Below are 24,714 nucleotides of genomic sequence, written 5' to 3'. Positions count from 1 at the left end.
GTATTACCTGTAGACGGTGGATTTGAGAGGGACTCGCATGAGCGAAAACTACCCCTGCATAGGTCATGATCGGACGGATGCAAGTCGTGTAGATTTTCACCTTATTCCTAAGGGACAATTTACTTCGCTTGTTAAGAAGACAGTGAAGACGGCCCATTACAAACGCGGCGCGATCGCGCACACGTTTGATATGGGCCTTGAAAGTAAGACGTCTATCTAAGACTACGCCGAGATATTTGACTTGCTCCTCCCAAGGGATCGGCTTGCCAAACATCTTAATGATTTTAAGTTGACGGCGTGACCGTGGCGTGTTATAATAGCCCTTTGAAAAGTACACCGCTGCACTTTTCTCCGGGTTTACCTCGATTCTCCATTTGCGAAACCACTTGCCCAAGGCATTGGCCGCGCGTTGGAGGATTCCGGTCATCATAACTCGACCACGGCACGAAGAATAGATGGCTGTATCATCCGCAAATAAAGCTAATTCGGTATTAGGGGATTTGGGAATGTCACTAGTATACAATGAAAATAGTAAAGGGGAGAGGACGGAGCCTTGTGGGACTCCGGCATGTATCGGGTGCGGTGACGAGAGCGTCCCTTCTACGCGGTAGCGAAAGGTTCGATTTGAGAGGAAGTCTCGTATGATGTGCACGAGACGGTCTGGCACTCCCAGTGAATAAAGCTTGTAGATCAAGCCGTTGTGCCAGACTTTGTCGAACGCTTTCGCCACATCGAAGAAGAGCGCTCCCGTAGCGACAGGTTTTTTTAAGTTTAATCTACTGGAGATATGTTCAACAATACGGTGCACTTGTTGAACGCAGGAGTGTTTGGTTCTAAAACCAAACTGCTCTGGTGGAATAAGACTATTGGATTCGGCGTAGTCCCGTAATCTAGCAAATATGAGCCGCTCATAAATCTTCCCCATGGTATTGAGGAGACTTATAGGGCGGTAACTGGAAGGTTCGTTTTTAGGTTTCCCAGGCTTTGGTATACCAATTACAATTGCTTCTTTCCACTGCTGTGGAAAGACGCAGTTGCTCATGGCGACGTTGAATATTGCCGTTAGTAAGCAGATGAGGGGAGCACCGAAGTTTTTAAGGACACGATTCGTGATACCGTCTGAGCCAGGGGCTTTTCGGGTATGAAATCTTTTGATGATACCTAGTACCTCTTCCTCAGTAACCTGTGGAAGAGGAGGATCGGTGGGAGGTACAGAAGCCCTACGCTGAACTTCAGAGTTCACCGTCGAGAGGTGCCTACGATCGATAGGGAGAGTACTGGGCGAACATTGGGCTTCGAGACTGTCGGCAAGGCATTCGGCTTTTTCGTCATCGTCAAAAGCGGGAGGTTGGTTAGGCCTATTGAGAGGAGGAGTAGGAACAACCGTATCCTTTTGAAGAGACCTAGACAGCTGCCAGATGGCCTGGTGGTGGGGCTCAATGCCGCTCAAAAGATTATCCCACCGATTCTGTCGCATGTCATTAATACGTTTTCTTACAGTATGCTGCAAGAGACGCAAATGACGGCGACATTCCTCGGTGCGATTGGAATCATATGCGCGGGTGGCTGCGTTTTTCTCCGTTAGCAGATCACGGATATCGGTAGGCAGTTTCCAGCGATGGTCTTCCATCTCCGGAACCTGTTTTGAACTTTCATTCAAAACCGACCTCACGTGATCCGTGAGGGAGTTAATAGCTGTCGAGGCCTCCTCTAAGGAGGCTATTTCTACTGGGATACTATCTAAGTATACTGAACTAGAAGACTGGAGGCCTTCGGCCACCTTCTCCCAGTCCAGTACTGTCTTAGGGGTTGCTGGATTATCAGGGGCGTCTAAACGGGAGCCTAGTTTTAATATAACAGGTCGGTGGTCGGATTGTAACTCGTGTAGTACTTCTATAGAACATAAACGTAAGTTTATGTTCTTTAGAAGCGCCAAGTCGAGTATTTCTGGTCTGTGGTTCAAGTCAGGGGGATATCTAGTGGGCTGCAATGGTGTTATTATATCATAATAGAGGGGCTCGGCTAGAGTTTCTAATACCCTGCCTCTTGTGTTTGTTGTTAAGCAACTCCAAGAAAGATGTTTAGCGTTAAGATCGCCAGCAATTATGACTGAATTACTGAGATTAAAGAGGGCTTCGAGGTCACTTCTAAGTAACCTCTTAGAGTTATTAGGAGATAGATAAGCCGACACTAGTGTGATTGGCTGATGTCCTGTCATGCCCACTCGACAGATCGAAGCCTCAATGTCAGTGAGGGCAGGCGGGTCTATAGGTATACAGTGAAGTGACTTTCTATAATAAATGAGAGTGCCCCCTTTGGGCGCAAAGATCCTGTCGTTTCGCACTAAATTATAATTCGCCATCTTGGGGTCGCGATTAGAGGGTTTGAGGAAAGATTCCTGCACTAATAAAATATCTACCTGATGATGTTTTACAAACTCGTGAATCTCTGCACGTTGACCTAAGATGCCATCAGCATTGAAAAAACCTATTGTAAGGGAACGCGGTTTGACTCTACTTTTATTCGTACAATCCATTATTAGGCTTTAAATTGGGACAGGGAGTCTAATAAACTGTCAAGTTGACTAAGGGCCGACTTAAAGAGAATACTAAATTCCCTAAACTGGTTGACAGGAAACGCAGAGGCCTGAGGGGCCATCGCAGGAACCGGATGAGGCGCAAGAGTGGCTGCAGGAATACCTAAGTTGCTACTAGGTTGGGCGCGGAGCGGATTTGTGGGTCGGACGATTGCCGGGGGACGAATCCATGCAGATGGACGCTGTGGCGCGAGTTTGGTTTGCGTGAGTGGCAGAGCCGGGAAATCGCGAGTAGAGTGCGAGGAAGGGGCCATATGGGCCTTAGTGGGACCGGGTTGGGAAGCTGCAGCGCGGGCTGCCCTTCGTTGAGCTACCTTATGGTGGGTGCGTGGAGCCTTGGTGCATCCGCGATAGTTCGCAGGATGACCTTGCTGACCACACAGCACACAGCTAGGGGGTTCCACCTCGTTTTTGCCTCTAAGGCAATCCGAGGTAGCGTGATCACCTAGGCACTTTACGCACCTAGGCTTGGCATGACAATGCCTACTAGAATGCCCGTAAAGTTGACATCTATGACATTGCGTTGGGGGGCCTCCCTTATGGGGAGTTTCAACTTTAAGGCCAGATAGACCGCAACAAGTCTTCAGGTTGAAGATCTTCTTGCCCTCATCCGTCCTTTCTAATATAACGGTGACCATGTCGTACGGGACTTGGCCACGACCGCGGTGCATACGGTGCACCTCGAGAGCCGGAAAACCGTTTTTAATAAGGTCCTCCTTAACAAGAGTGGTTTCCCACTCCTTAGGGATTCCCTTTAGAATAATACGGAGGATACGTTCCTCCGGGAGGGCGTAGGTATGGAATTGTATTCCTCTACCTTTCAGAATCGAAGTGAGCTTTCTATGCTCAGAAGATGACGGGACCTGGATTTTGATCCCATCTTGGGTCGTGCGGGCGCTGGTGATTACGATGTTCTCCTCTTTCGCCCGAAGGGAGACTTCATTCCACCTATTTTTGTCCCTCATGTATAAGGGCGGAGGGGTGGGACCTTTTTGTACTTCAGTGACAGCCTTAGAAGGGCTGGAAGGGACCTTACGGACCTCGGGGATGGAAGAGGGGATCGACGTTCCCGAGGACGTTTTCTGAACCTTAGCAGGCTCAGATTCACGGTGACGGCGGGCTCGTTTTCCCTTACGGCCCTCCACGAGCGTGAATATGTCCTCCGAAGAGGACGACTCCACACACTCCGACGACGAATCGGACTCGGCAACGTCCATACGAACATCGCACGATACCTCATCGTCACCGGCGAGGAGGGAAGCAGGGGACGGAGATGACGCGCGCGATTGGGACAAAGCAAGAGACGCGGTGGGGCGGGCAGGGCCGGGAAACGACGCGAAGGACGCGGTGGGGCAGGGGGTCGCGGGGAGACTGGGTGGCGAAGCGCGGTCGGCACGAGGGCTATCAACGCGGGGCGCGGAAGGCAAAGTTAACGCCGCAACTTGCGGTACTAAACGGCATATCTCAGCGTAAAGCGCGCTGCTTTTATCCGCTAGGATATGCGTCAAAATGAGTTTACCGATTTCGGCCCACAGCTCGGAGCTGTCGGCCATTTTTAAGGGACGGCCAATCTGCTATAGAATAATTACTACCGCTTCGCAAAAGCGTTCCTCAGAGAATAAGCGGCGCAAGAAACTCTGAGGCGATCGCTCGCTAACTTTCGCAACTCGAGTGGGATTGCTCGAGGGTGTGTGAGAGTGAGTTTTGCCTCTTTGGTTGGGGTTAACAAAGAGGATGTGTGCTTATGGTGTGCCCTAAGCTGGTATCCCTTTGCCGATCTTATTGTGCAAGAGGGTTCCTATGCTCTAAGTGCGGAGGGTTTTTACACCCCGAAACACGAAGAGAAAAGAATAAGGGGTAGAGATTGGTCACTCTACCCCGGGTGACAGCTAGAGTCGACTAGGGTAGACCCCAAGGCCGGTGGTTCTAGCCCCGTCCGGGTAATATGCCTGCCTCAAAGTGAGGCAAGCGGACGCCCCAGGGCCACGTCCCACTCAGCTTAGTTAACACCGCAAGGTATCCACTGAGGACCACGAAACTGTGGTTTTAAATTAAGATCGATGCAACTGTAAAATAACAGTCGTTATTTTAACCTTGAAACTTAGATAAGCCAGCAAGTTCTGAAAAGAACTATTGTTGGCTCAATGTATGGCGGCAGGGTCACGCCAGCAGGTAGCCGGCAGACAATGGCGGCACGGGGCGCGGGGCGCGCGGCGGGGGGCTGCGGGGCGCAGCGCGGGGAGCTGCGGGGCGCAGCTCGGGACCTCTGAACAAACGACCGTTCGGGACGGCCGCTCGACGCAGAGTCTTGTAAAACTAGTGAAAATTAACCTTTATATATAACCTCGATAATATCAAACCGTTCTTAAAATATAATTGAATATAAATATGAGCTGTCAGTAACGCTTTCGTTCGCTTCTATACAATAGAATTTACAAAAAAGAAGTTCTAATTTTATGCTTACCTTAGACTACACAAGCTGAAAGTAAAATATTTTTTACTCAAACAGTAAATGTAGTAGTAATACATACAACCAAAAGAAGTTCTTTAGAAACATTTTATAACAACTTAAACTTGTGTATAATTTATTAAGCAAATAAAAAAATGTTCGCCGTCTGTTCCATTCAATTTAAATCTCAAATTATAATTTTGGGTTTGAAATAGGTTTGTTTACATTCAGTATAGTACGCGGGTATTTTTCCACAACAACAACGTTTTTGCAACAGGTGCAAAAAGCAGAGATTCATAGCCTCGATCGGGGGTAATTTAAAGAGTATTTACGTGTTAGATTGTAAGGACGATCCTAATTCAGAGGTTTAATGTGTAGGTCGTATCCGGGTCCTTAAGATAAGCTAAGCAATTATAAATGAATTTGAATCATTTTTTTGCATTTGTTTTGAATCATAATTCGAATTAATTAGTGTGAATATTTTTTTATAATTAAAGATGTATGAAACAGAACAATATGAATACAACTTATTCTGGTAGATAATGTTATTCGAGGGAAATCTACGATAAGTCACGTCTAAAAATAAAATCAATCTTATCATTAGATAATAAAAAAAACTTAATTATGGTAAGGTCTCAACAATCCTCGGTCGTTGACCTATGTTTATTTTTTTTTCAATGAGGCTGTATGGCCAAACAAGTTTACCCGGAAAGTCGGACCTCTAACTTTTGCGGTCCGAAAGCACGACGATGCAAATCGTAATTAATTACCCTGTCAGGGACATTGACTTTTACAACCTAGACAGATTAAGACAGACGAGAAAACATCTCTTCTGGTTTTTTGAAACATCCGTCTGATAACGTGTATTTATTATAGACCTTTAAATACGAGGCAGATATCACTTTTCAAGAAAGATTGATGGGATATGTGAATTTATTTTACCCTAATCTTTCTCAAGTGATCTCATTTTCTACCATTTTGTACCAGGTGAGATCCCTCAGCGCTACCCATTTGTCCGGCCAAGTAGGCAAAGCCCAGAAAATCTACAAAAAGTCAACGTCAAAAAAAGACATTTCCTACTTGCTTATTTCAAAAATGCATCTAGCACTACCCACAGGTAGTTTAAACCGGATATTCGTGATACCGGAATTCCGGACACGAGTATCTAACTGGTTTTGAGATATTTCCACTTGATTCAATGTCAAATAACCAATTAATTATATTTAATGACTTACTTTTCAAATAGTTGCCCACATATAGCCTGTGCTACGATTCATTTGTATTGCACTAGAGGCTACAATAATACAAAAGCAAATAATATACACATCAGGACAATATTTTCCCCAATAGGTTATTTGACTTGGCCAAAGGTTAATCTTCTTCTATCGTGTGGATTGAGAGGTACATTACCAACCTCATCAACCCTGGTGTCAGGGTTATTATTGAGCCGCCAAAGGCCCCTGACATGGCTCATGTAACGACTACTTACTTACATCGTTAAGTAGTAACCGGGACCAACGGCTTAACGTGCCTTCCGAAGCACGGATCATCTTACTTTTTGGACAATCAGGTGATCAGCCTGTAATGTCCTAACCAAACTAGGGATCACAAAGTGATTTATTGTGATATGTCCCCACCGGGATTCGAACCCGGGACCTCCGGATCGTGAGCCCAACGCTCAACCACTGGACCACGGAGGTCGTCCAAAGGTTAATTATAGAATGCTAATCTAGAAATAGAAACCAGTCTAAGATAGTCAAAAATCAATGTCATTTTACTTTTCGACTTATTTCCTAATGTCATTTATGAATTGACTAATAGAGAGCACAACGTTTGACCGCTTTTATTGATGACGTCACAGGATAGTATTTCCATACAAACTCCAAAGAAAACTTTCGTTTTGACGTTTCGTAAAAAGTATCTCATTTGACTAGGTTGTCAAGTACCATATTGGTCAAAATTTCAACAAATATGGAAATTAATCCCAAATAATAAAATGGATTAAATAATTTCAATAACAAAATGGGATTCCATGGTTTCTGCTTACGCCGCGGGGAATAGGCGTGAGTTTTTGTATGTGGTATTATAGTGTTCAACAAAGATGAACTTTTTAATCCGACTATTTCCACCTCAAATAAAATTGTTAATTATTTGATAAAATATCGGTAAAATCGTAATAAATGAAAAAGTAAAGTTGTCAGATAACGAACACGCAGTTCTACATTTGTTGTGTCACCGTCATCATCAACATATTACCTAGAAAGTAATAACATCCTAATGGGCTTCTATTACCAAATCAAAATGATATACATACATACATAAATAGCCTATATACGTCCCACTGCTGGGCACAGGCCTCCCCTCAATCAACCGGAGGGGATATGGAGCATACTCCACCACGCTGTTCCACTGCGGGTTGGTGGAGGTATTTTTACGGCTAATAGCCGGGACCAACGGCTTAACGTGCCCTCCGAAACACGGAATCAAATTATTTTTTCAGACAATCAGGTGATTCAGGCCTGTAATGTCCTTACCAAATAAAGGACAGTCTCACAAAATGATTTCGACAATTTCCGCATCGGGAATCGAACCCGGACCTTCAGATCGTGAGCCTTATGCTTAACCACTAGACCACAAAGGCTGTTATAAAATAAATGATCCCACGTATCAGTCTCTTATGCCGTAAATTATGTTATTTTCGTTGACGTTAACAAATAACAAAAACGAATAACTTTACTTATATTAAAACACACACGTCATAGAGTCGAAAATAAGTTACAAAAAAAATGAATCGACATTTTTAATAAATTAACGATCACTTGACCACGACCAGTCTATTTTGAACAGTTATTTGTATTTTTTTATTTGTAACACAAAAAAACGGGTAAACCACATCAACAACAACATACCTAATAACTTTTTTTTAGTGTGATCAGGTTTTCTTTTGATGGACCGGGGACTTTTTTAAGGATTTATGTGAGGTTTTTATCGTTTATTTTTGTTCATCTAATTATGCTCGGGATCATAAATAGCTTTTAATATCTAGTGATTACTGAACATTTAGCTATATCGCGTTGCGTGATGGTAGGAATTGTTTGTTGATTGAACTGAAATAGAAACTGACTAACAATCAATAAGAAGATTCAATAAGTATATAGTGTTACTAGATATTAAATTTTTAATAACTTTAAAACCTCTCTTGGTATGTAAGTTTTTAAAAGGATACGTAGAAAATAAACGGCTTGAAATTTTCATATGATTTTTGACCAAACTATCTTCCTAGCTTTTCTTACGCCATAGCGTAGGTAGTAGGTATTTTTGACCAAACCATCTATGGCGTAAGAAAAGCTAGGAAGATGGTTTTTAAACAATCATATGATAATTTAAAACCGTTTATTTTCTATGCATCCTTTTAAAAACTTTCATACCAAGAGAGGTTTTAAAGTTATTAAAAATTAAATATCTAGTAGCCTATAGGCTAATGAACCTATTGCATTATTCGTTTACAACCTATGTACCTAACAGTCTTTGTGAATCTTAGCGTAAAGAGTCTGTAATAACATACATAAGGTTTATGCTTACTATTTATTTGAGATACGAATACCTGCTACTTTAGCTTTACCTACAATACAATGATAGCAAGATTTTAGTACCATGTCACTTTTACTTTTTTGGTGAATTGAACTGTAAGCCTCACTAAATATCAAATGTTATGTTAGTGCGACAGAGTTCTGAAGTAGATACATGATATTGCTCATGACTACGCATCTGAAGCTTAATCATGATATCGTGACAGCTTTTAATACATGTTATTATTTCAAATAGTAAATAGTTATGGTATTATCAGTGTGTTCACGTCCAAGCAATTAGCCTTGGATTCTTAGTGTGTGATCGGGATTTTAGATACAAGGTATCAATCTATTGTTCTATGCCTTGGTAGAAGATGAATTGCCTTTGTTGTTCGACAAAATTGCAAAAACGATTATAATCGTGACAATAACTGACGTGACATGACGTGACACATAACTAAATGATAGTAAGCAGTGTACGATTCATTATGAATACATTCATTGTAAATATTAAAATAGAAATATTATAAGTTTAGACTGGGAATTGTAAACAACATTAAAACGAATCCGATAATCCCAATTACAGTATAGACTTAAGTATGCCCTGAAATTTTACGTTATTCTTCTTTATTCCATACTATCCCATGAATTTTGTTAGATATAATTATTATTATAAAGCATACATAAATTTTAACAGCAATCACATGTGGCGATCGTTTCGAAACCAACCGTGTCCAACCGTGATAATGTTCACAAATTCTCTTAATAATTTCGCAATGTTCACAGCTGCACTTTGTTTTCATTTTATTTGAGTGTGTAAATACACTTTTGATAGTGAGGAGTTGATTGGCGATTCGAAGCGGACTTGTCCACCCTGACATTCGTAAACTTGGTTTTGGACAGTAAACGCACAAACTCGTTCCACACTCATACACATACTGCACACGTAATACCACGTGCACGCATGGTCACACTTCAATTCATATTTTTTCGTATTGTTTTAAAAAAAAAGCGTATTTGAATTCGTTTCCTTCTAACAAATTGAACTTTTCTTCATTGAAATTCGCGTCGTTAAAAGTATGATTATTAAGTACTTAATAAGTATGTAATAACTTTGCATTTTATTAAAAGATTAATTATTAAATTATGTTTTCTTTTTGTTACAGCGAAAATGGAGGTGCTAAATAGGCTAATTGAGGGTTACCATGACCTGATGGACAACAAAAGTGACCAAAGAGTCAAAGACTGGTTCCTCATGTCTTCGCCCTTCCCCACGCTGGCGATATGTCTCACATATGTTTTCACAGTCAAAGTGAGTATTAGCGATAGAATATTTACAAAAAAATAAATAAGTATATATAATTTTAAAAAGAAGGAGGAATACGAGTAGAGTTGGAAAATTAAGAGATCTACATCTAGTAAAATTATTTATAACATATAAGCTCGCGCCTATTATATAGTTTAGTCAAAGGTACCTCCATCTCAAGATGAACCTTCGCTTCACCTGAGTTAATAATTATTTACGTTGTTGTAAAGTTATTTTTGTACATGAAACCACTTCAGGATTAAAAATAAGTATTCATATTATATTGCACACAAATATATTATACGGAAATAAACATGTACAAAAGCGAGCTTAACTCAACAGTTGAGCTTGAGATATGATTGTTAAAAATAAGGGTTTGGCTTATAGATTTAAATTCGTCAAGAAATGGAAGGTTGTGTAGCTTATTCTCCTGAATCTCCTTTGTATATTATTTTTATAATATGTACAAGTACTCCTATGATGCACTATTCCGCAATTTCGTTATAATATTAAATATCTATTGTACTCTTTTTATTTCTCTTTTTTTGTATTTTTGTATTTCATGTGTGTGCAATAATGTATTTGTTATGTAATGTTACTGACAGAGCAGAATAGAATAAGTGTGCCATTTAGTCTAGACTGACGTAAATCGCTGAGTACTCCAGTTGTAGCGTGATTCTTAATTTTCCACAAGGTCATAATCTACTTTGTTGACATACATCGTAATGATAGTTATTTAAATATCATTAAAAACGTATTACTTATTGGAAACTGCCGGCGACACATGTTTGTTGTGCAACTTGTTGTTATATTTTATGTAACGTCTTTAGCTTTACTGTATCAAGTTCAAGTATCAAGTTTAAAGTTGTACGAGTTTCGCGTGTCGCGCATACTTGATTTTGGCTAACGGGAAGTTGCATAAAGGATTTGGTTGAGTCATTCCTTGTATAATACTTACTTATAATTTCGCTAGAAAAACTAGCAGTCGGATATTATTGAATGAATGAAATAGAATAATTAATAAGCGTAAAAATTAGGATACGATAGAGTTGGATTTAAGATTTTTTTAGATGTATTATTATTTTAAGTTTACTTAATATGAAATAAATAACAAACTATCTGAGTGAAAGAGGGATGGAGTAATGTATAAGAGCTTTAAGCTCGACTTTTGAGCAATAGTAAATAAAACATAAACAGCTTGTATACGTCCCTCTGTTGGGCACAGGCCTCCCCTCAATCAACCCGGAGGGGGTATGGAGCATACTCCATCACGCTGCACCACTGCGGGTTGGCGGTAGTGTTTTTAGGGCTAATAGCCGGGACTAACGGCTTAATGTGCCCTCCGAAGCACGCTATCAATAGTATCTCATTATAATCATAGTCTCGTTTGATTATGTATAATTTTTGTCTCTGGTCAGCTGTAGAAATTTATCTCTTAAATATAAGAGTGTGTTATAAGATATATAGTACTCAAATATTTTGTCTTTTGTTTTAAGTTTGATGTATAATATTATATTCTATGCCGTTATTTATAGTTATACATATTTTAATATAATAATTAATAATTCTATGTTTTTTACAGTATTTGGGGCCAAAATTAATGGCGAACAGGAAACCTTTTGAGTTGAAGCAAGTGCTGATCTGGTACAACTTGTTCCAAGTTTTGTTCAGTTGCTGGCTGTTCTATGAGGTAATTTTTATTTTTGTCTACCTCTGGTCTAAGTATTTTTTCTTATTCTTATAATGTTATCTGTTTCTTGTTTTTCTAAACAACATTATTTATTGTCTGGCCATTAAAAAGCCAGTCTGGTATTTTTTTTATTTTTTCGAATGCATATTTCCTTATATTTTTGATACCTGGAAACAACAAAGTTTAATATGTCTCTTCGTACCTAATGTCTAAGCCTATTCCAAGTATATTCCGAGTATAATAAACTCTAGCATAAGTACTTATTGGCTAAGAGTATAATTTATTTCGCAGAGTATAATGAGCGGATGGTTCACCACATACAGCTTCCGGTGTCAACCAGTGGACTACTCGAGATCACCATCAGCTATGCGGGTAAGAATAATACAATATAACATACCTCTCTTCAAAACGTTCAAAACACCTCGGAATTTTCTATTTTGTTTTACGTTTTGTTCAATGTTGTATTTAGGATTATCAAAAAAAAAAAAATGAAATGCCATTATTAACAATCATACATACGTACAGTCATGAGCAATATCATTTACCCACTTTGGAACCCTGTCTCACTATCATCATACTTGACATTTAATGAGACTTACGGTTTAATGTGTCAAAAAAGTAAATGTGACATGGTTTCAAAGTGTACACATATTATTACTCCTGACCGTACATAGCGGTCGAAAACATAATCCTCCCTATTGCTTCGCCGCAGTCGTGTAAAAATAAATGTAATGTAATATTGGATGTTTCAAATTAAAATTTAATAAAACTTGTGGTTTGTAAAAAAAATTAAATTGCAAGTCTTTAAATTTTTGTCATGAAGAGTATAAAGTATACTTCATTGCACCACCTTGCTTCTTCTTATTGTGTGGGTTGTGAGGTGGAATACCAGCCTCATCAACCCTGGTGTCAGGGTTATGATTGAGCCGCCAAAGGCATCAGTAAATACTAACCGGGACCAACGGCTTATCGTGCCTTCCGAAGCACGGATCATCTTACTTTCGGATAATCAGGTGATCGGCCTGTAATGTCCTAACTAAACTAGGGATCACAAAGTGATTTTTGTGATATGTCCCCACCGGGATTTGAACCCGGGGCCTCCGGATCGTGAGTCCAACGCTCAACCACTGGACCACAGAGGCCGAGACCTTGCTGATAAGTGTTGGATTTGGTATATCTAAACCTCCAGGTGATTGGTATATCTAAAATCCAGAAGATAGTAGCACAGATAACAAGCAGCGGTCCAGGCACTTATCGGCATGTGGTGAAACGGCGGCGCTTAGACTCCAATATACACCCAAGTTTCAGGGTGCATTGGATCTAAGCTAAGTCCATTCTAGCGTAGATTACTTTGTACGTAGATTTTTGTTAAACAACGTGGAACTCATTGGATGTTAACTATCTTATTCCTCATATGATTCCAATCAAAATATTAATCCTTAGCTTAAAATATATTTTTTCGTTACGAAAGATTTATAAGTTTTAATAAAGAATTATAAAAGTTTTAATATCGACTTACGAAATTAATGGTCAATATACCATTAATTATTCTCAATGCCACGTCTAAATTTCATATTTTAAAGCTAACTACGAACTTATATGTTTTTAAATAAACTATTGTTGTTGAATTGACATAACCTTTGCAATAGTTCACAGTTCATGCATCGGTAATAAATTATTGTTATGGACATTTGACATGCAATGTTATATTGTCTTAATGGAAATAAATAAAAATATTATTTTTTTAACGATCTTGAATACAATAATATACTTACATAATACATTGAGGACCTCTCAGAAAGCGTTGCCATTCACCTAACCTTTACCATTTTCATTTTGAGTCACTATTTTCAGATTACAGTCGCTAATTGAAAAACTTGTCATTTTTTCTTTTATATATTGAAATACGTCCTTTGTTTTATATTATAGCTGAAGACAAGAAATTATTCTAAAAAAGTATTGTAAGCACAGATAACACCTTCCTGAATGCCTTCAAGTTCATTCGCACTAGCTAGAGGATATCTCGGGCAAAAATACAAAAAAAACAGTTCTAATGAACAAAATTACAAGTATTACATACAACTACAAGTGCCTATAATCGCACGTAATACGTGCTATTACACGTGAAATAAACAAGGTAAATTACTCCGAATGTTTGTTACACGTTTACCGTGATAAATAATTGTAATAATATTCATGAATTGTCTTACAAAAACTATGTAAATAAACAATAAGGGAACTATAGCTATAATTAATGGAATTAAGACGGACTTTAGGAAGTGACTGTCAACAACAATATACGCGTGTGTTTATATTCTTTGAACATTCTAGATCGCTGAAAATAACCAAAATACCGTAGGTCTATCGTGTTGTTTTTATATTTAAAAAAATAGTCATGATCTATTTTCGTTCTGCTATGATTATTCGTATAATAAATTATACGCTTCGTGGAATTTTATTTAAGTTTGATTGTAATTATTTCACGTTTATTTGTTATAATTATAGACGATGCGTAAGTAATTTAGTATTCATTCAGTCATTATAACGATTTTTTTTTCGAAAAACAGACAAGTCCTGCAAATTGTAGCAGATTTCCTTATTCTAATATATTTGTTTTATGTTACAGACGGTGAATGGATGCTGGTGGTACTATTTCTCCAAGTTTACAGAGTTCTTCGACACCGTAAGTATTGCTTTGCATACATAAATACAAACATATAAACATAGGATCTCGTTGTTGTAGGCCTCTGCTCTGCCTACATCAACGGGAAATAAACGAGATAATGGAAAAATCTTGAAAAAGTAGAAGAGAACAGAATCTTGAGAAGTTTACTTTTTCAAGATTTTTCCATTATTATGTTAAGATTTAGGATATACCTGTGTGTTTTAAGTAAGTATATGGGAAAAGTACTTACATGTAACGGAATCTAGAAAAGTTTTGCTTAGGGGAATTAGAATTGAATTATATTGGAAAATGAAAATCTTTTTACTTATATTTTTTTACCACTTTACTATTCTTAATATTCTATAAATTAGTAAAGAAAGTTCCTTTTCGTGAGTGAGGATTGCCTCCAACTGGCTAGTCTTCATAATGAATGCATCAATAATGTGCAAATCATGTGCTTTTCGCCTAGTCCTCTATCACTGTCAAGGTGCTAGCTCGCTTCCGTTGCCCACAGGGTCGTCTGGTCACTTAGTGCGGCCAGTCCGTGCAAAAAGTTATAATTTTCTGGTGAACTCTGAAGTCACTTTTTGATAATCTAATGAGTGTTTTTACATGTATATGATTCTGTTATAAGTAAAGCTTAGCCATTCCGCACTGCTAACCTCCATATTACATCGTCTCTTTGTGTTTGCGAATATTACAAATGTGAATGGACAAATCAAACTGAATGTTTTTGTCGAAAAGTATTCCATAACGGTTATGAGCACCTAAGTATTAATCCAGATCTATCATATGTACTAATACTGGAGTTACTTTTTAGTCAAACATGCATCCCCAATGTGATAGACATTAATTTTATTTGGAAGTTACCATATCTATGCGGAAGAAATCGAGGTCGGAAGAATAATACAAATATGGAATTTTACAAATTACAAAAAACTTACAAAAAACTGCAAAATTCTTCAAAACCGTGTGGGCGCGCTGAAGTGGTTAATATTATCGTATTTGAATAACTTGGTATATCTCGGTCAATATTTAGAGTACGTATAATGTTTGCTGGAAATGGCTCGGCTAAGGTTAGAAGGCTCTAGAACAGTTCAAGAGCGGTGAAGTATGAGGAAAACATAACAATCTGGTTTTGCGAGAAAAAAAAGGGGTACAGTCGGGTAAAATCTAGAGCAGCTAACTGTATACAACTAAATAATAATACATAAGTTAGTAACGACAATTGTATTCGTTACTCATACACTTGAAGCATCGTAGATAGATAGGTAGATAAAATCTTTATTTACGTTTAAGACGTTACATTCACTTCTTAATATTAAAATTTGAGCACATTTGAAATGTAACGTTATACATTCACGTTACGTGGAGTAGGAGTGTTCCTACTCCATTATATTATTATACTCTATATTATTAGGTTGATTGAGTGGTGGCCTGTTATTATTTCATCCCTAAACGTAGTCATGTGTCGTAGGTTTTACCTAAATAAACTTTTTTATTATTTATTATTATTATTTTCATATTCTATACCATCATTGCCTAGCGGCCATCCGCTAGACGTGGCCCTATCTGCATTAAATAAACATTATACTATTACTCTTTTTATTTATTTATTTATTTAGATATCCAACAGCATTAACAATAGTCGTTTTCTTATATAATACATGTACAAAATTTCTTCGCCAATAACAGGATATCATAACATGCAAATTTAAATGAACCGTGTTCGCGTGTGTCTGTGTGTTTACTGAGATTTTAGATAAGCCCGTTAACGCTATGGAGATGACTCTTTTTACTGACCATATTTCTTGTTTTCAGATCTTCTTCGTGATGCGCAAGAAGTTCGACCATGTGTCGAAGCTGCACGTGATCCACCACGGCATCATGCCCATGTCCGTCTGGTTTGGAGTCAAGTTTACTCCAGGTTAGTACATACTAATATGATACTACTCAACTTAACTTTACAGACCACTGTTGCTTCCGACTTTTCTTATGAGTAGGGCATCTAAATTGTGGTGATGTTATAATATCGACGGTAAAAAGCAATCCTGCTGTAAACCACACCTTGGCCAAAATTTTTTTATTTTTGATTCGGAATCAGAAAAAAATTCTGCGTCGAATGGTCCTATTCCCATGGCTCTACGACCTCTAGAAATTTCTGTACAGCGTTGGGATTTTGCTTATTTTTCCAAAAAGACAACTGAATATTTGCTGTAAATAGCATTAAAAACAGCATTTTTCTGTGATATGTCTTTTACACCAATTTTGCTTTTGCAAATAATTTGATCTTTGTAGTTACAGCACTATTTAATAGTGAACAGTGCGGGTTACTGCATAATTGCATAACACATTTAAGTAACGTACTGTGTTTACTTCATTTATTAGACAATAATCTGTTGATCGGCGTTGTTTACTACATTTTAAACAAGTATGATATTACAGACAATGACAACTTACGCCAATTTAAAAACATCGATATTTACTGGTCATGCGCATTTACCGCCATTATAATACGCGCTCGCGCGTATATGACCGCGGGTTACCGCGTCGCTCAGTTACTCCGCGACAGTCGGGAAGGAGTGACATATTTGCTGTAACTATGTTTCGCTACCAATATGGAGTCATTTTTTTAATTATTTATTATTACTTATACGAGTGGGTCACGGGATTGTCCATTTGGAGTTGGTCTAATCCTTATTTCTGCCACTAGCGAGGTCTAGCCCACCGGGTGGTTACCCGTTGGGGGAGGCCCGGTGAGCGCACGTCAGCTTGTGGCGATGGTCGAGTCCGGTGTTGGAGCCGTCCGGCTGCTCCGTCATATTGCTCGGTCTGAAGAAGGTGGACGCTTTGGGGGACGAGTGTTAACTACCACTTGGAAGCTTCACTCACCCTCGAAGGTGACCACAATACTAACTATTCAGCGAAGAGTAGTAGATGTGGACAGCCTCGTTCCAGTCGTTGGCAGTTCAATGGAGATGGTCAATACCGCCACTGAACTGGATTAGTAGTGAGGTCAAGCCTCTCAATATAATGGGCACCGGGTCTATCTTGCTTCGGATGGCGTCCAGGATATCGTAGAGTAGCTGGATAGTCTGCTCCAGCATCTCCAGCTTATTCATTGTAGGAAGTAATGTCTCCGCTTGGCCTTCTTCTCCTATGGAGGGACGGCGACTGCTGTTGTTGTTGCGGTTGGTGTTGGTCGTGGTGGTTCGGAATCCACAGCGGCAGACAGGGCAGATTTTGCCTTCTTGCGTGAGTGCTACGACCTGTGCGGTTTATGCCCATCTGGACGGTTGCCGCTGCCATGTGCGAATTCTGGGCTGTCAGTTCGCTGGGATGCTTCGCGACGGTAGCTGCTGCTGTGGGTTTCGAGGCTCTTGCACTCGTTGATGGCGTAGTGCCCTCCATTCATGTTGCCAGCTCGCGCACCTTTACCGGGCAGGATGAGCTGTTAGCCGAGTGAAGTCCGCTGCAGTTACAACAGATAGCCGGTTCCTCACGGGGAGGCATGCAGTCTTTCGCCGCATGGCTCTTACCGCATCGCACGCAGGCTATGGGACGATGACAGTTGTAGCTGCTGTGCCGGAATTATTGGCAGTGATGGCACTGTGGCGCTTGGGTCTTCTTTATGCTTTGACTTTTATACCGGGCATGCATAGGAGTTCGGAGGTTTCGTAGATCTTTTGGAACCCCAGTGTTTGCCGGATATCCACGAAGAAGATGCAACCAGGCTTGCCTGTGCGGGCCTGGATGGGGCGGATATACTCCTGTTCGTAGTCTCGGTTCTTCAGCTCCTCCTCGAGTTTTGCGATGTCAGTATCCACCGGTAATTCGCGGGTCGCCAGTTTCAGCGAATGTTCCATCAGGGGAGTGTACGTGAACCAAAAGAGTCCAGTGTCTTTCTCCAGGTTGGTGACGTAACGCTGGTAAAGCCTGAACTCCTCATCGGTTTTCGCCAGGAAGCGTACTCTTTTGCCGTATGGACGCGCGTTGGGAACATGGCCTAACTTATCCCACACCTGTCGGAAGTGGTGAGTCCAATTGGGCAGATGATCCACCACTGTGGGCGGAACCTTCTTGCGTGAGCGGATCAGTGGTTGCAAACTCACCGGAGCGAGAGCGGGCGCAGGTGTGGGCGTCATGCGCAGGGATGGACATGGAGGCGCATGTGGGGGTGAGCCAGGGGTAGTGTAAACCGCCGCGTATGAGCGCGGTGGTGTTGTCTCCATGTCCAAAGAGGGCATGGAGAAACCGGAGATCGGTATAGGTTTTGGTGCGTTGACTACCGTTCTGGCGGTGTTGTTATCCTCTTATTCCCGACATGTTCTGCTCTAGAGAGTTGGGGTAGGGGCAGTGGAAAGGGGGATGGCCGAAGATCTCCGCCAGTGAAGTATGCGTCGTATTTGGTGTGCGGCGAGTTGCGGCTCGAGACAGCGGCTAGCAACATAGGGATGCGCGAGCGAACAAATGTGCGCGTTCGTTCCTTTGTCACGCTTGCCATTGGGGGAGCCTGCTTCGACCTTAACGGCCTAGGCGTGGCAGGACTATACCGGTACGAAGCCTAGCGGGCCGTCCGACAGAGCCCTAGCTACCACTCCCTTCCCGGTGAGACTCGCTGGTTTAGGAGCGGTAACGGTGGTATCGTTTGTCACCGCGCAAGAGGGTACTTTAAAATACACCTCCTACTTCACGCCTCAGGTCGCAGAGTGGGTAGCCGCAGAAAAAGATTGGCTTCCGAGTACCTTCAAAGCTTTAAGTACAGCAGCTAATCTGCCTAACTGGGCACCCTCAGGCCTGTTGTCTTATATTTTGTACCGGGTACGAGCCCTCAGCGCCCCCCATTTGTCTAGCCAAGTAAATAATGCCATTTGCGGCAAATCTACAGAAGTATTTTCTTTAATAGATACCTAAGTAGGAGTAGTGTATAATGTTTTTGATACAATTTACCTATTAAATAGTATAGCACGCTACAGGTAGTATTTCCCGTGCTTTAAGCGGTCGGAGTACACTATAGTTGCTTAGGTGTATGCAAGATGTTAATTTTTAATTTCATAATTTAGCTATTTATTAGTGGGTTTATGTTCTTTAACATTTTAAAATGACTTCATATAAATGTCATTCCATACTTACATCATTTTAATTTTATTATCATTTCACAACTTCTGTTAGTTAAGACAATTAAGTGCACCAGCTAACACAGACTTATGACATTTACATCAAAATTGCTATATAGGAATAGTTATTATAAGTGAATTACAGCAATTTTGCGTATAAATAAAGTACTTGATTTTGAGTGGCCCATACATTTACCTGCTTCATTTACAGCAACTTTGTGTAACAGAAAAAAAAGTGTGATTGCTGTAACCCACACAAACATAGGCTTAAATTAACTTCTAGTAAGTTTTAGGTATTTGAACTGATAGATAATCAAAAAATACATTTTGGTTCTAAAAATCACATTTATAGGCGTAATAGTTTAGGAGATATGATTTTTTTTCAAATTTTTCAAAAGTTTTTGGGCTCTGGTGAACATTTTGCATTTTGTGGGTTACAGCAGGATTGCTTTTTACCGTCGATATTAAGAATAATACGTATGTCTCCAAGTATGTCTCTCAAAGTAACCACTATGTAGATTGCATAAAGTGTCATACACAGGTTACGTTTGGTTTTCTGTTAGCAAAAAAATATTTCTAAGTTGCAATTTAAGGTTGTTCCTAGCTTAATACTTGACGTAATTAGCTACATTTTAGAAAAGGCTTAGGCATTTCGGATTACTTTCTATTATTATGAACACTTTGCTTGTTACAAGGCTAAACTTTGTACTTGTAAAGGTAAGTATAATCATAATCCACGATTTTTACCTAACCAAATACTACGAGATGTTTTTTGGAATGTCCGTTTCGAATTATAATTTCGAAATTGCAGAGATGTTTTGCAATGCAAGCATTGTGTATATTACATGTTACGTTATAAGTAAGTACATTTTTTCGGCCAAGTAGGTGACATCTAAGAATAAGAATAAGAATAAGAATAAAATAAATCTTTAATAAGTCACGTCAAAAAAAGTAAAAATTAATTTATAAGTACAAAAACAGTAGTTTTGTATCAGGATACGTTTGTAAAGTTTTATACAACTTAGATATTCTTCTAAGTTGTAATCACACTGAAAAAAAATTATAGCAAACCCTTGGTTATTGTTTTCAAAACAGGTTGTTAACGAACTTTATATTTACTAAGTAACATAGCTGTTTTGTAATTATTTATCACAGTTATTTTTTACAGTCACTATTTGTTGTAAACATCAAACTAATAGTGCATTAAATTAGTTTTGGGCTGTGATCGTAACTTGCTCAAGAATTAATTGTAATGTTTGGTGATTCTCATTATATTTATATAGCAGCATATTTTGTAAATTATGCAAACAAAATTACTTCAGTACCGAAGTATTACTTTTATAAAAATAACTAAATTGTACAGGAAATATATAACATACATAAACAGTCTATATACGTCCCACTGTTGGGATAGGCCTTCCCTCAATTAACCGGAGGGGGTATGAAGCATACTACACGTTAGTAGAGGTGTTTTTTACGGCTAATAGCCGAGACCAACGGCTCAACGTGCCCTCCGAAGCAGAGAATCATCTAACATTTTCAGGCAATCAGGTGATTCAATCCTGAAAAGTCCTTACCAAACAAAGGACAGTCTTACAAAGTGATTTCGACAATGTCCCCATCGGGAATCGGACCTGGACCTCCAGATCGTGAGCCTAACGCTCTAACCACTAGACCACGGAGGCTGTTGAACAGGAAATCTAGAAGTATAATTATGGTTATGGTTACTGACCAATGTAATAAGTAGGTATATATAGTGTGGCAGGTCCTAATGATGTCACGCACGATCAGGGATCAATAGGGTTATTAGAGCGAGTAGAATGACCATTATATTTTAGCATTATGTTAGGAATGCAAATAATTTGAGACACCGCAATTTATTTCCGACCTTGCCAATGTGCATTTTTTACTATTATGTTATAAGATACTAATTTAATTTTATCATTATTCATTAAATCGAGAATGCAAAAACATTCTATAAAAATGCCAATAGTTATATACTCGTAATTATGATGACATTAGATAAAAACGCCTGACTAAAACTTAAGAATAAAAAGGTTCTTTTTGTGGTTACTCCTCTTTCAATAATAATTATGGTTTGCGGTTTTGAATAGATTAGATCATTGTATAAGAGCAATCGGCGTAAAAACCTATGGAAATTCCAAATACCAACTAAGAAATTGGATACGTTTATATATAAGTATTGTAAAAAATAAAAATAAATAATGACTGTGCAATTCGCAAAGAATTGAAGCTTTATCTTAATCTGTAGTGCGAATAAAGTTGTGGTTACTTGTTATTAGCACATATATCTCCTACGCACTAATCTTTGAGTAAACGATGTAGTTTTCTTAACCGTACGACCGGGAATTTGTCGTTTCCGAGAATGTTCCCAAAGTGGGAACGTTCCCGTTGTAAAAACTCTTTAATAGTAAGTACACTGGCTGTTTTTCTTTTTCAACCTAATCTTTCTTGTTATCAAGTTTTATCTGCGTAAAGGTTTGGTAATGAAGTTATTTTTACATAAGTTTTGCGTCTTTTTACTGCTGGGAACATTCCTGGGAACGGCACATCACCACATACGACTAGACTAGACTAACTCGTGTATAATGTAGTATCAATATTGACCGAGATATACTACGGTATGGTTTTACACCAACGATCGGGTTTCCGACAAATAGCAATTTATTATCAAACGAACTATTTGCGCGTGCCCATGCAGATGTCTACAGAGATTTCAACAAATGTTATCATATTCGATAAGTCACGAAATCAATTAAGACCGATAGCGTATCGATTTAATTGTAAATGAACGTGAGGTCTAATAGTCTCGTTTCGCGGATTTTAAGTGACTTCTCTCGATTTATCACCAGCATGATAAATGTCTTAACGTTTTAAATCACTACTGTATTATGTTGTAACCGGTCTCCGGTTAAAGTCTCGATAAAGGTGTTCAAATTTTTAATACAGAATAGTGTTGCCAAATAATCGACAGCATATCGAATTATTTTATAAGCCCATAAATAATTTAAATATCGAATAATCAATTATTCGGTCAAGTGCGAGTCCCACGCGCGGACAGCGGTATTCCTAGCCTACCGCCTCCCGCTTTTAACTTTGCTAAAAGCGGTAACTTTGCCGCTGAAAAACTAATTGTCTCGATACATCGATATAGGCCGCGATTAGTTTACCAAGTGATTGCAAAAATCTTTTTTTGGGACAACAACAACTAAACGATTTTCAGATTTTTCCTTTACTTGTGTTGTAAGACCTATCCTTCTTGCTAGTACGCCCTAGGTTTTTATTACCCTACGAATTGTATGAAAATATAGCTAAAAATGGCCGCATAATGGATTGCGTTCATTTTGAAGCTTGATTTTTTTACAGCATTTAGGAACCTCATCTAATACTTATTAGATGGTAATTTTAACTTGATACCTTCACGCGTCCCCGAGAAAAACAGTCTTGATAGACAGATGGACAGACAACAACGTGAATCTATAAGGGTTTCATTTTTCCTTCTGATATTCGGAACCCTAAAAATAACAAAAATCAACAATCTTTTGCGTACGATAGGAGGTTTGTGCAAATTAGTATTTGACCATAATGACGCGAGATGCTTTTACGTACCTACATCACTACCATTCTAGAAATATGGAGATATCTAATTATTAAAACGGTGTCCGTAACAAACGCAACAATGACGTGCAAAGGTATTTTTTATAACGACAATTATGACAAGGCATTATGATCCTAACTAACTATACTTTTCATTGTCGATCGATGGCGGAAATATCGTAATAAATTATTCTACAAGTCATTTCGCGCGGATGGCGTAATTGCAAAAATTACCTCAATTATTCAGAAGGGCATGAAGTTATGGAAATAATCCGACGGCTGGCTAAACGTTAATAAGGAAGCTGTTATACTGCATCTATAATCTGGTGACTCGATTCACACGTACTAACGATGTGTTGTTTTACTTGTGTCACTCAAAAATAGTACTCAACTTCCGGAATGAGGAACTTTTGAAGTCTGTGCATGTTTATATATTTTTTACTTGACTTATTGTAGATTTGCCGCATGGCATTAGCTACTTGGTCGGTTTTTTTATATTACTCATAATGACATGTGTAGTTCGTGAATCAGTAATAAATAAAGACGGGTGAGAACCTTCAGCGCTTACCATGCTATGATGCAAACGTACAATAAATAACGTTAAAAAAACATATTTTTCCGAGATCATGTTTTATAAGGATGATTTTTATTGCAGGCGGTCACTCGACGTTCTTCGGGATGCTGAACACATTCGTACATATCATCATGTACTCGTACTACCTGCTGGCTGCTCTCGGCCCGCAAGTCCAGAAGTACCTGTGGTGGAAGAAGTACCTCACCGCCCTGCAAATGGTAATATAATATTCTGTGGTTCTAAAAGACCACATTAATGCAACTCACCTAAATGTATAACAATTACCTAACAACAACAGCAACACAATAACAACAATTAGTTAACTATTGCAATTTGACATTTGCTCACAAAAAAAAGTAAATGCGCAATGCCAAAAAGTTGTCAAAAAAGTAATATTGTTTTTTATGATGAATTGTTTCAATGTGGTGTTTCAACCCATCTGCCGGGTCTGCATTGCAACCGCGCCGCACGCGGCGCGAATTATATCGAAGCCAATACAACCAATAGCCGTTTGACGTCAATCTAAGTAGATAGAACTCGTGTCGCTTATTGGTCCAAGCGTTCAATATAATTCGCGCTGGGCGGCGCGGTGGTAATGCAGATCCGGCAGGTATATTTTCCTTACTTGTTAGTTAATGAAGCAGCGTGGTGCAATATTGCTCCTTACATCGTGAGGGGGATTAGGAGGAGGCTTGAACCTAACGGATGTGTACTGGACATGTACTACTGGCTGTTTATCTAAATCTTAGAGCAAAAGCAGATCTTATGTTTTGTTTGTTTATAAACATAAAATACACCTAATCAATAAAGCTTTCACAATAACGAATACCTACATCTAACTTGACAACCTTTTCGTAGTGAGTAATTTATCAATTATACATTCCTCTCGTACCTCGTCGAATCGTAAATAATTGCATGTAAAGTTAACCTTCAACAAAATTTTTGATAATTATGCTTTTTATTTTTGAATTATATACCTTTAATATTCCAGTAGTTACGCGTTACATTTAGAGTAACAACTAATAATTTAATAAAGTGTTATTCCAAGGTATTTCTACAAATAAATAACTATGTATTTATTGATTGGGCCATAAAGTTGCTCAATTTAGTATAGGCACGCTATTAAATAG

The 24,714-nt window shown here is 39.1% G+C and overlaps 1 protein-coding gene across 1 annotated transcript in view; it reads left to right on the top strand.

The window, feature by feature from the left end:
* Positions 1-24,714, top strand: part of LOC126367179 (elongation of very long chain fatty acids protein-like) — a 42,560-nt gene that overhangs the window by 14,541 nt on the left and 3,305 nt on the right. Inside the window, exons 2-7 of the mRNA XM_050010599.1 lie at positions 9,781-9,926; positions 11,503-11,610; positions 11,902-11,982; positions 14,237-14,293; positions 16,097-16,202; positions 23,666-23,802. Coding sequence (XP_049866556.1) covers positions 9,786-9,926; positions 11,503-11,610; positions 11,902-11,982; positions 14,237-14,293; positions 16,097-16,202; positions 23,666-23,802 — 630 coding nt within the window. The 5' untranslated portion in view covers positions 9,781-9,785. The remainder of the gene's footprint in view (positions 1-9,780; positions 9,927-11,502; positions 11,611-11,901; positions 11,983-14,236; positions 14,294-16,096; positions 16,203-23,665; positions 23,803-24,714) is intronic.

Source organism: Pectinophora gossypiella, chromosome 5 (assembly GCF_024362695.1).
Source record: "Pectinophora gossypiella chromosome 5, ilPecGoss1.1, whole genome shotgun sequence".
NCBI lineage: Eukaryota > Metazoa > Arthropoda > Insecta > Lepidoptera > Gelechiidae > Pectinophora > Pectinophora gossypiella.
This window is presented reverse-complemented; position numbering and strand designations above follow the sequence as displayed.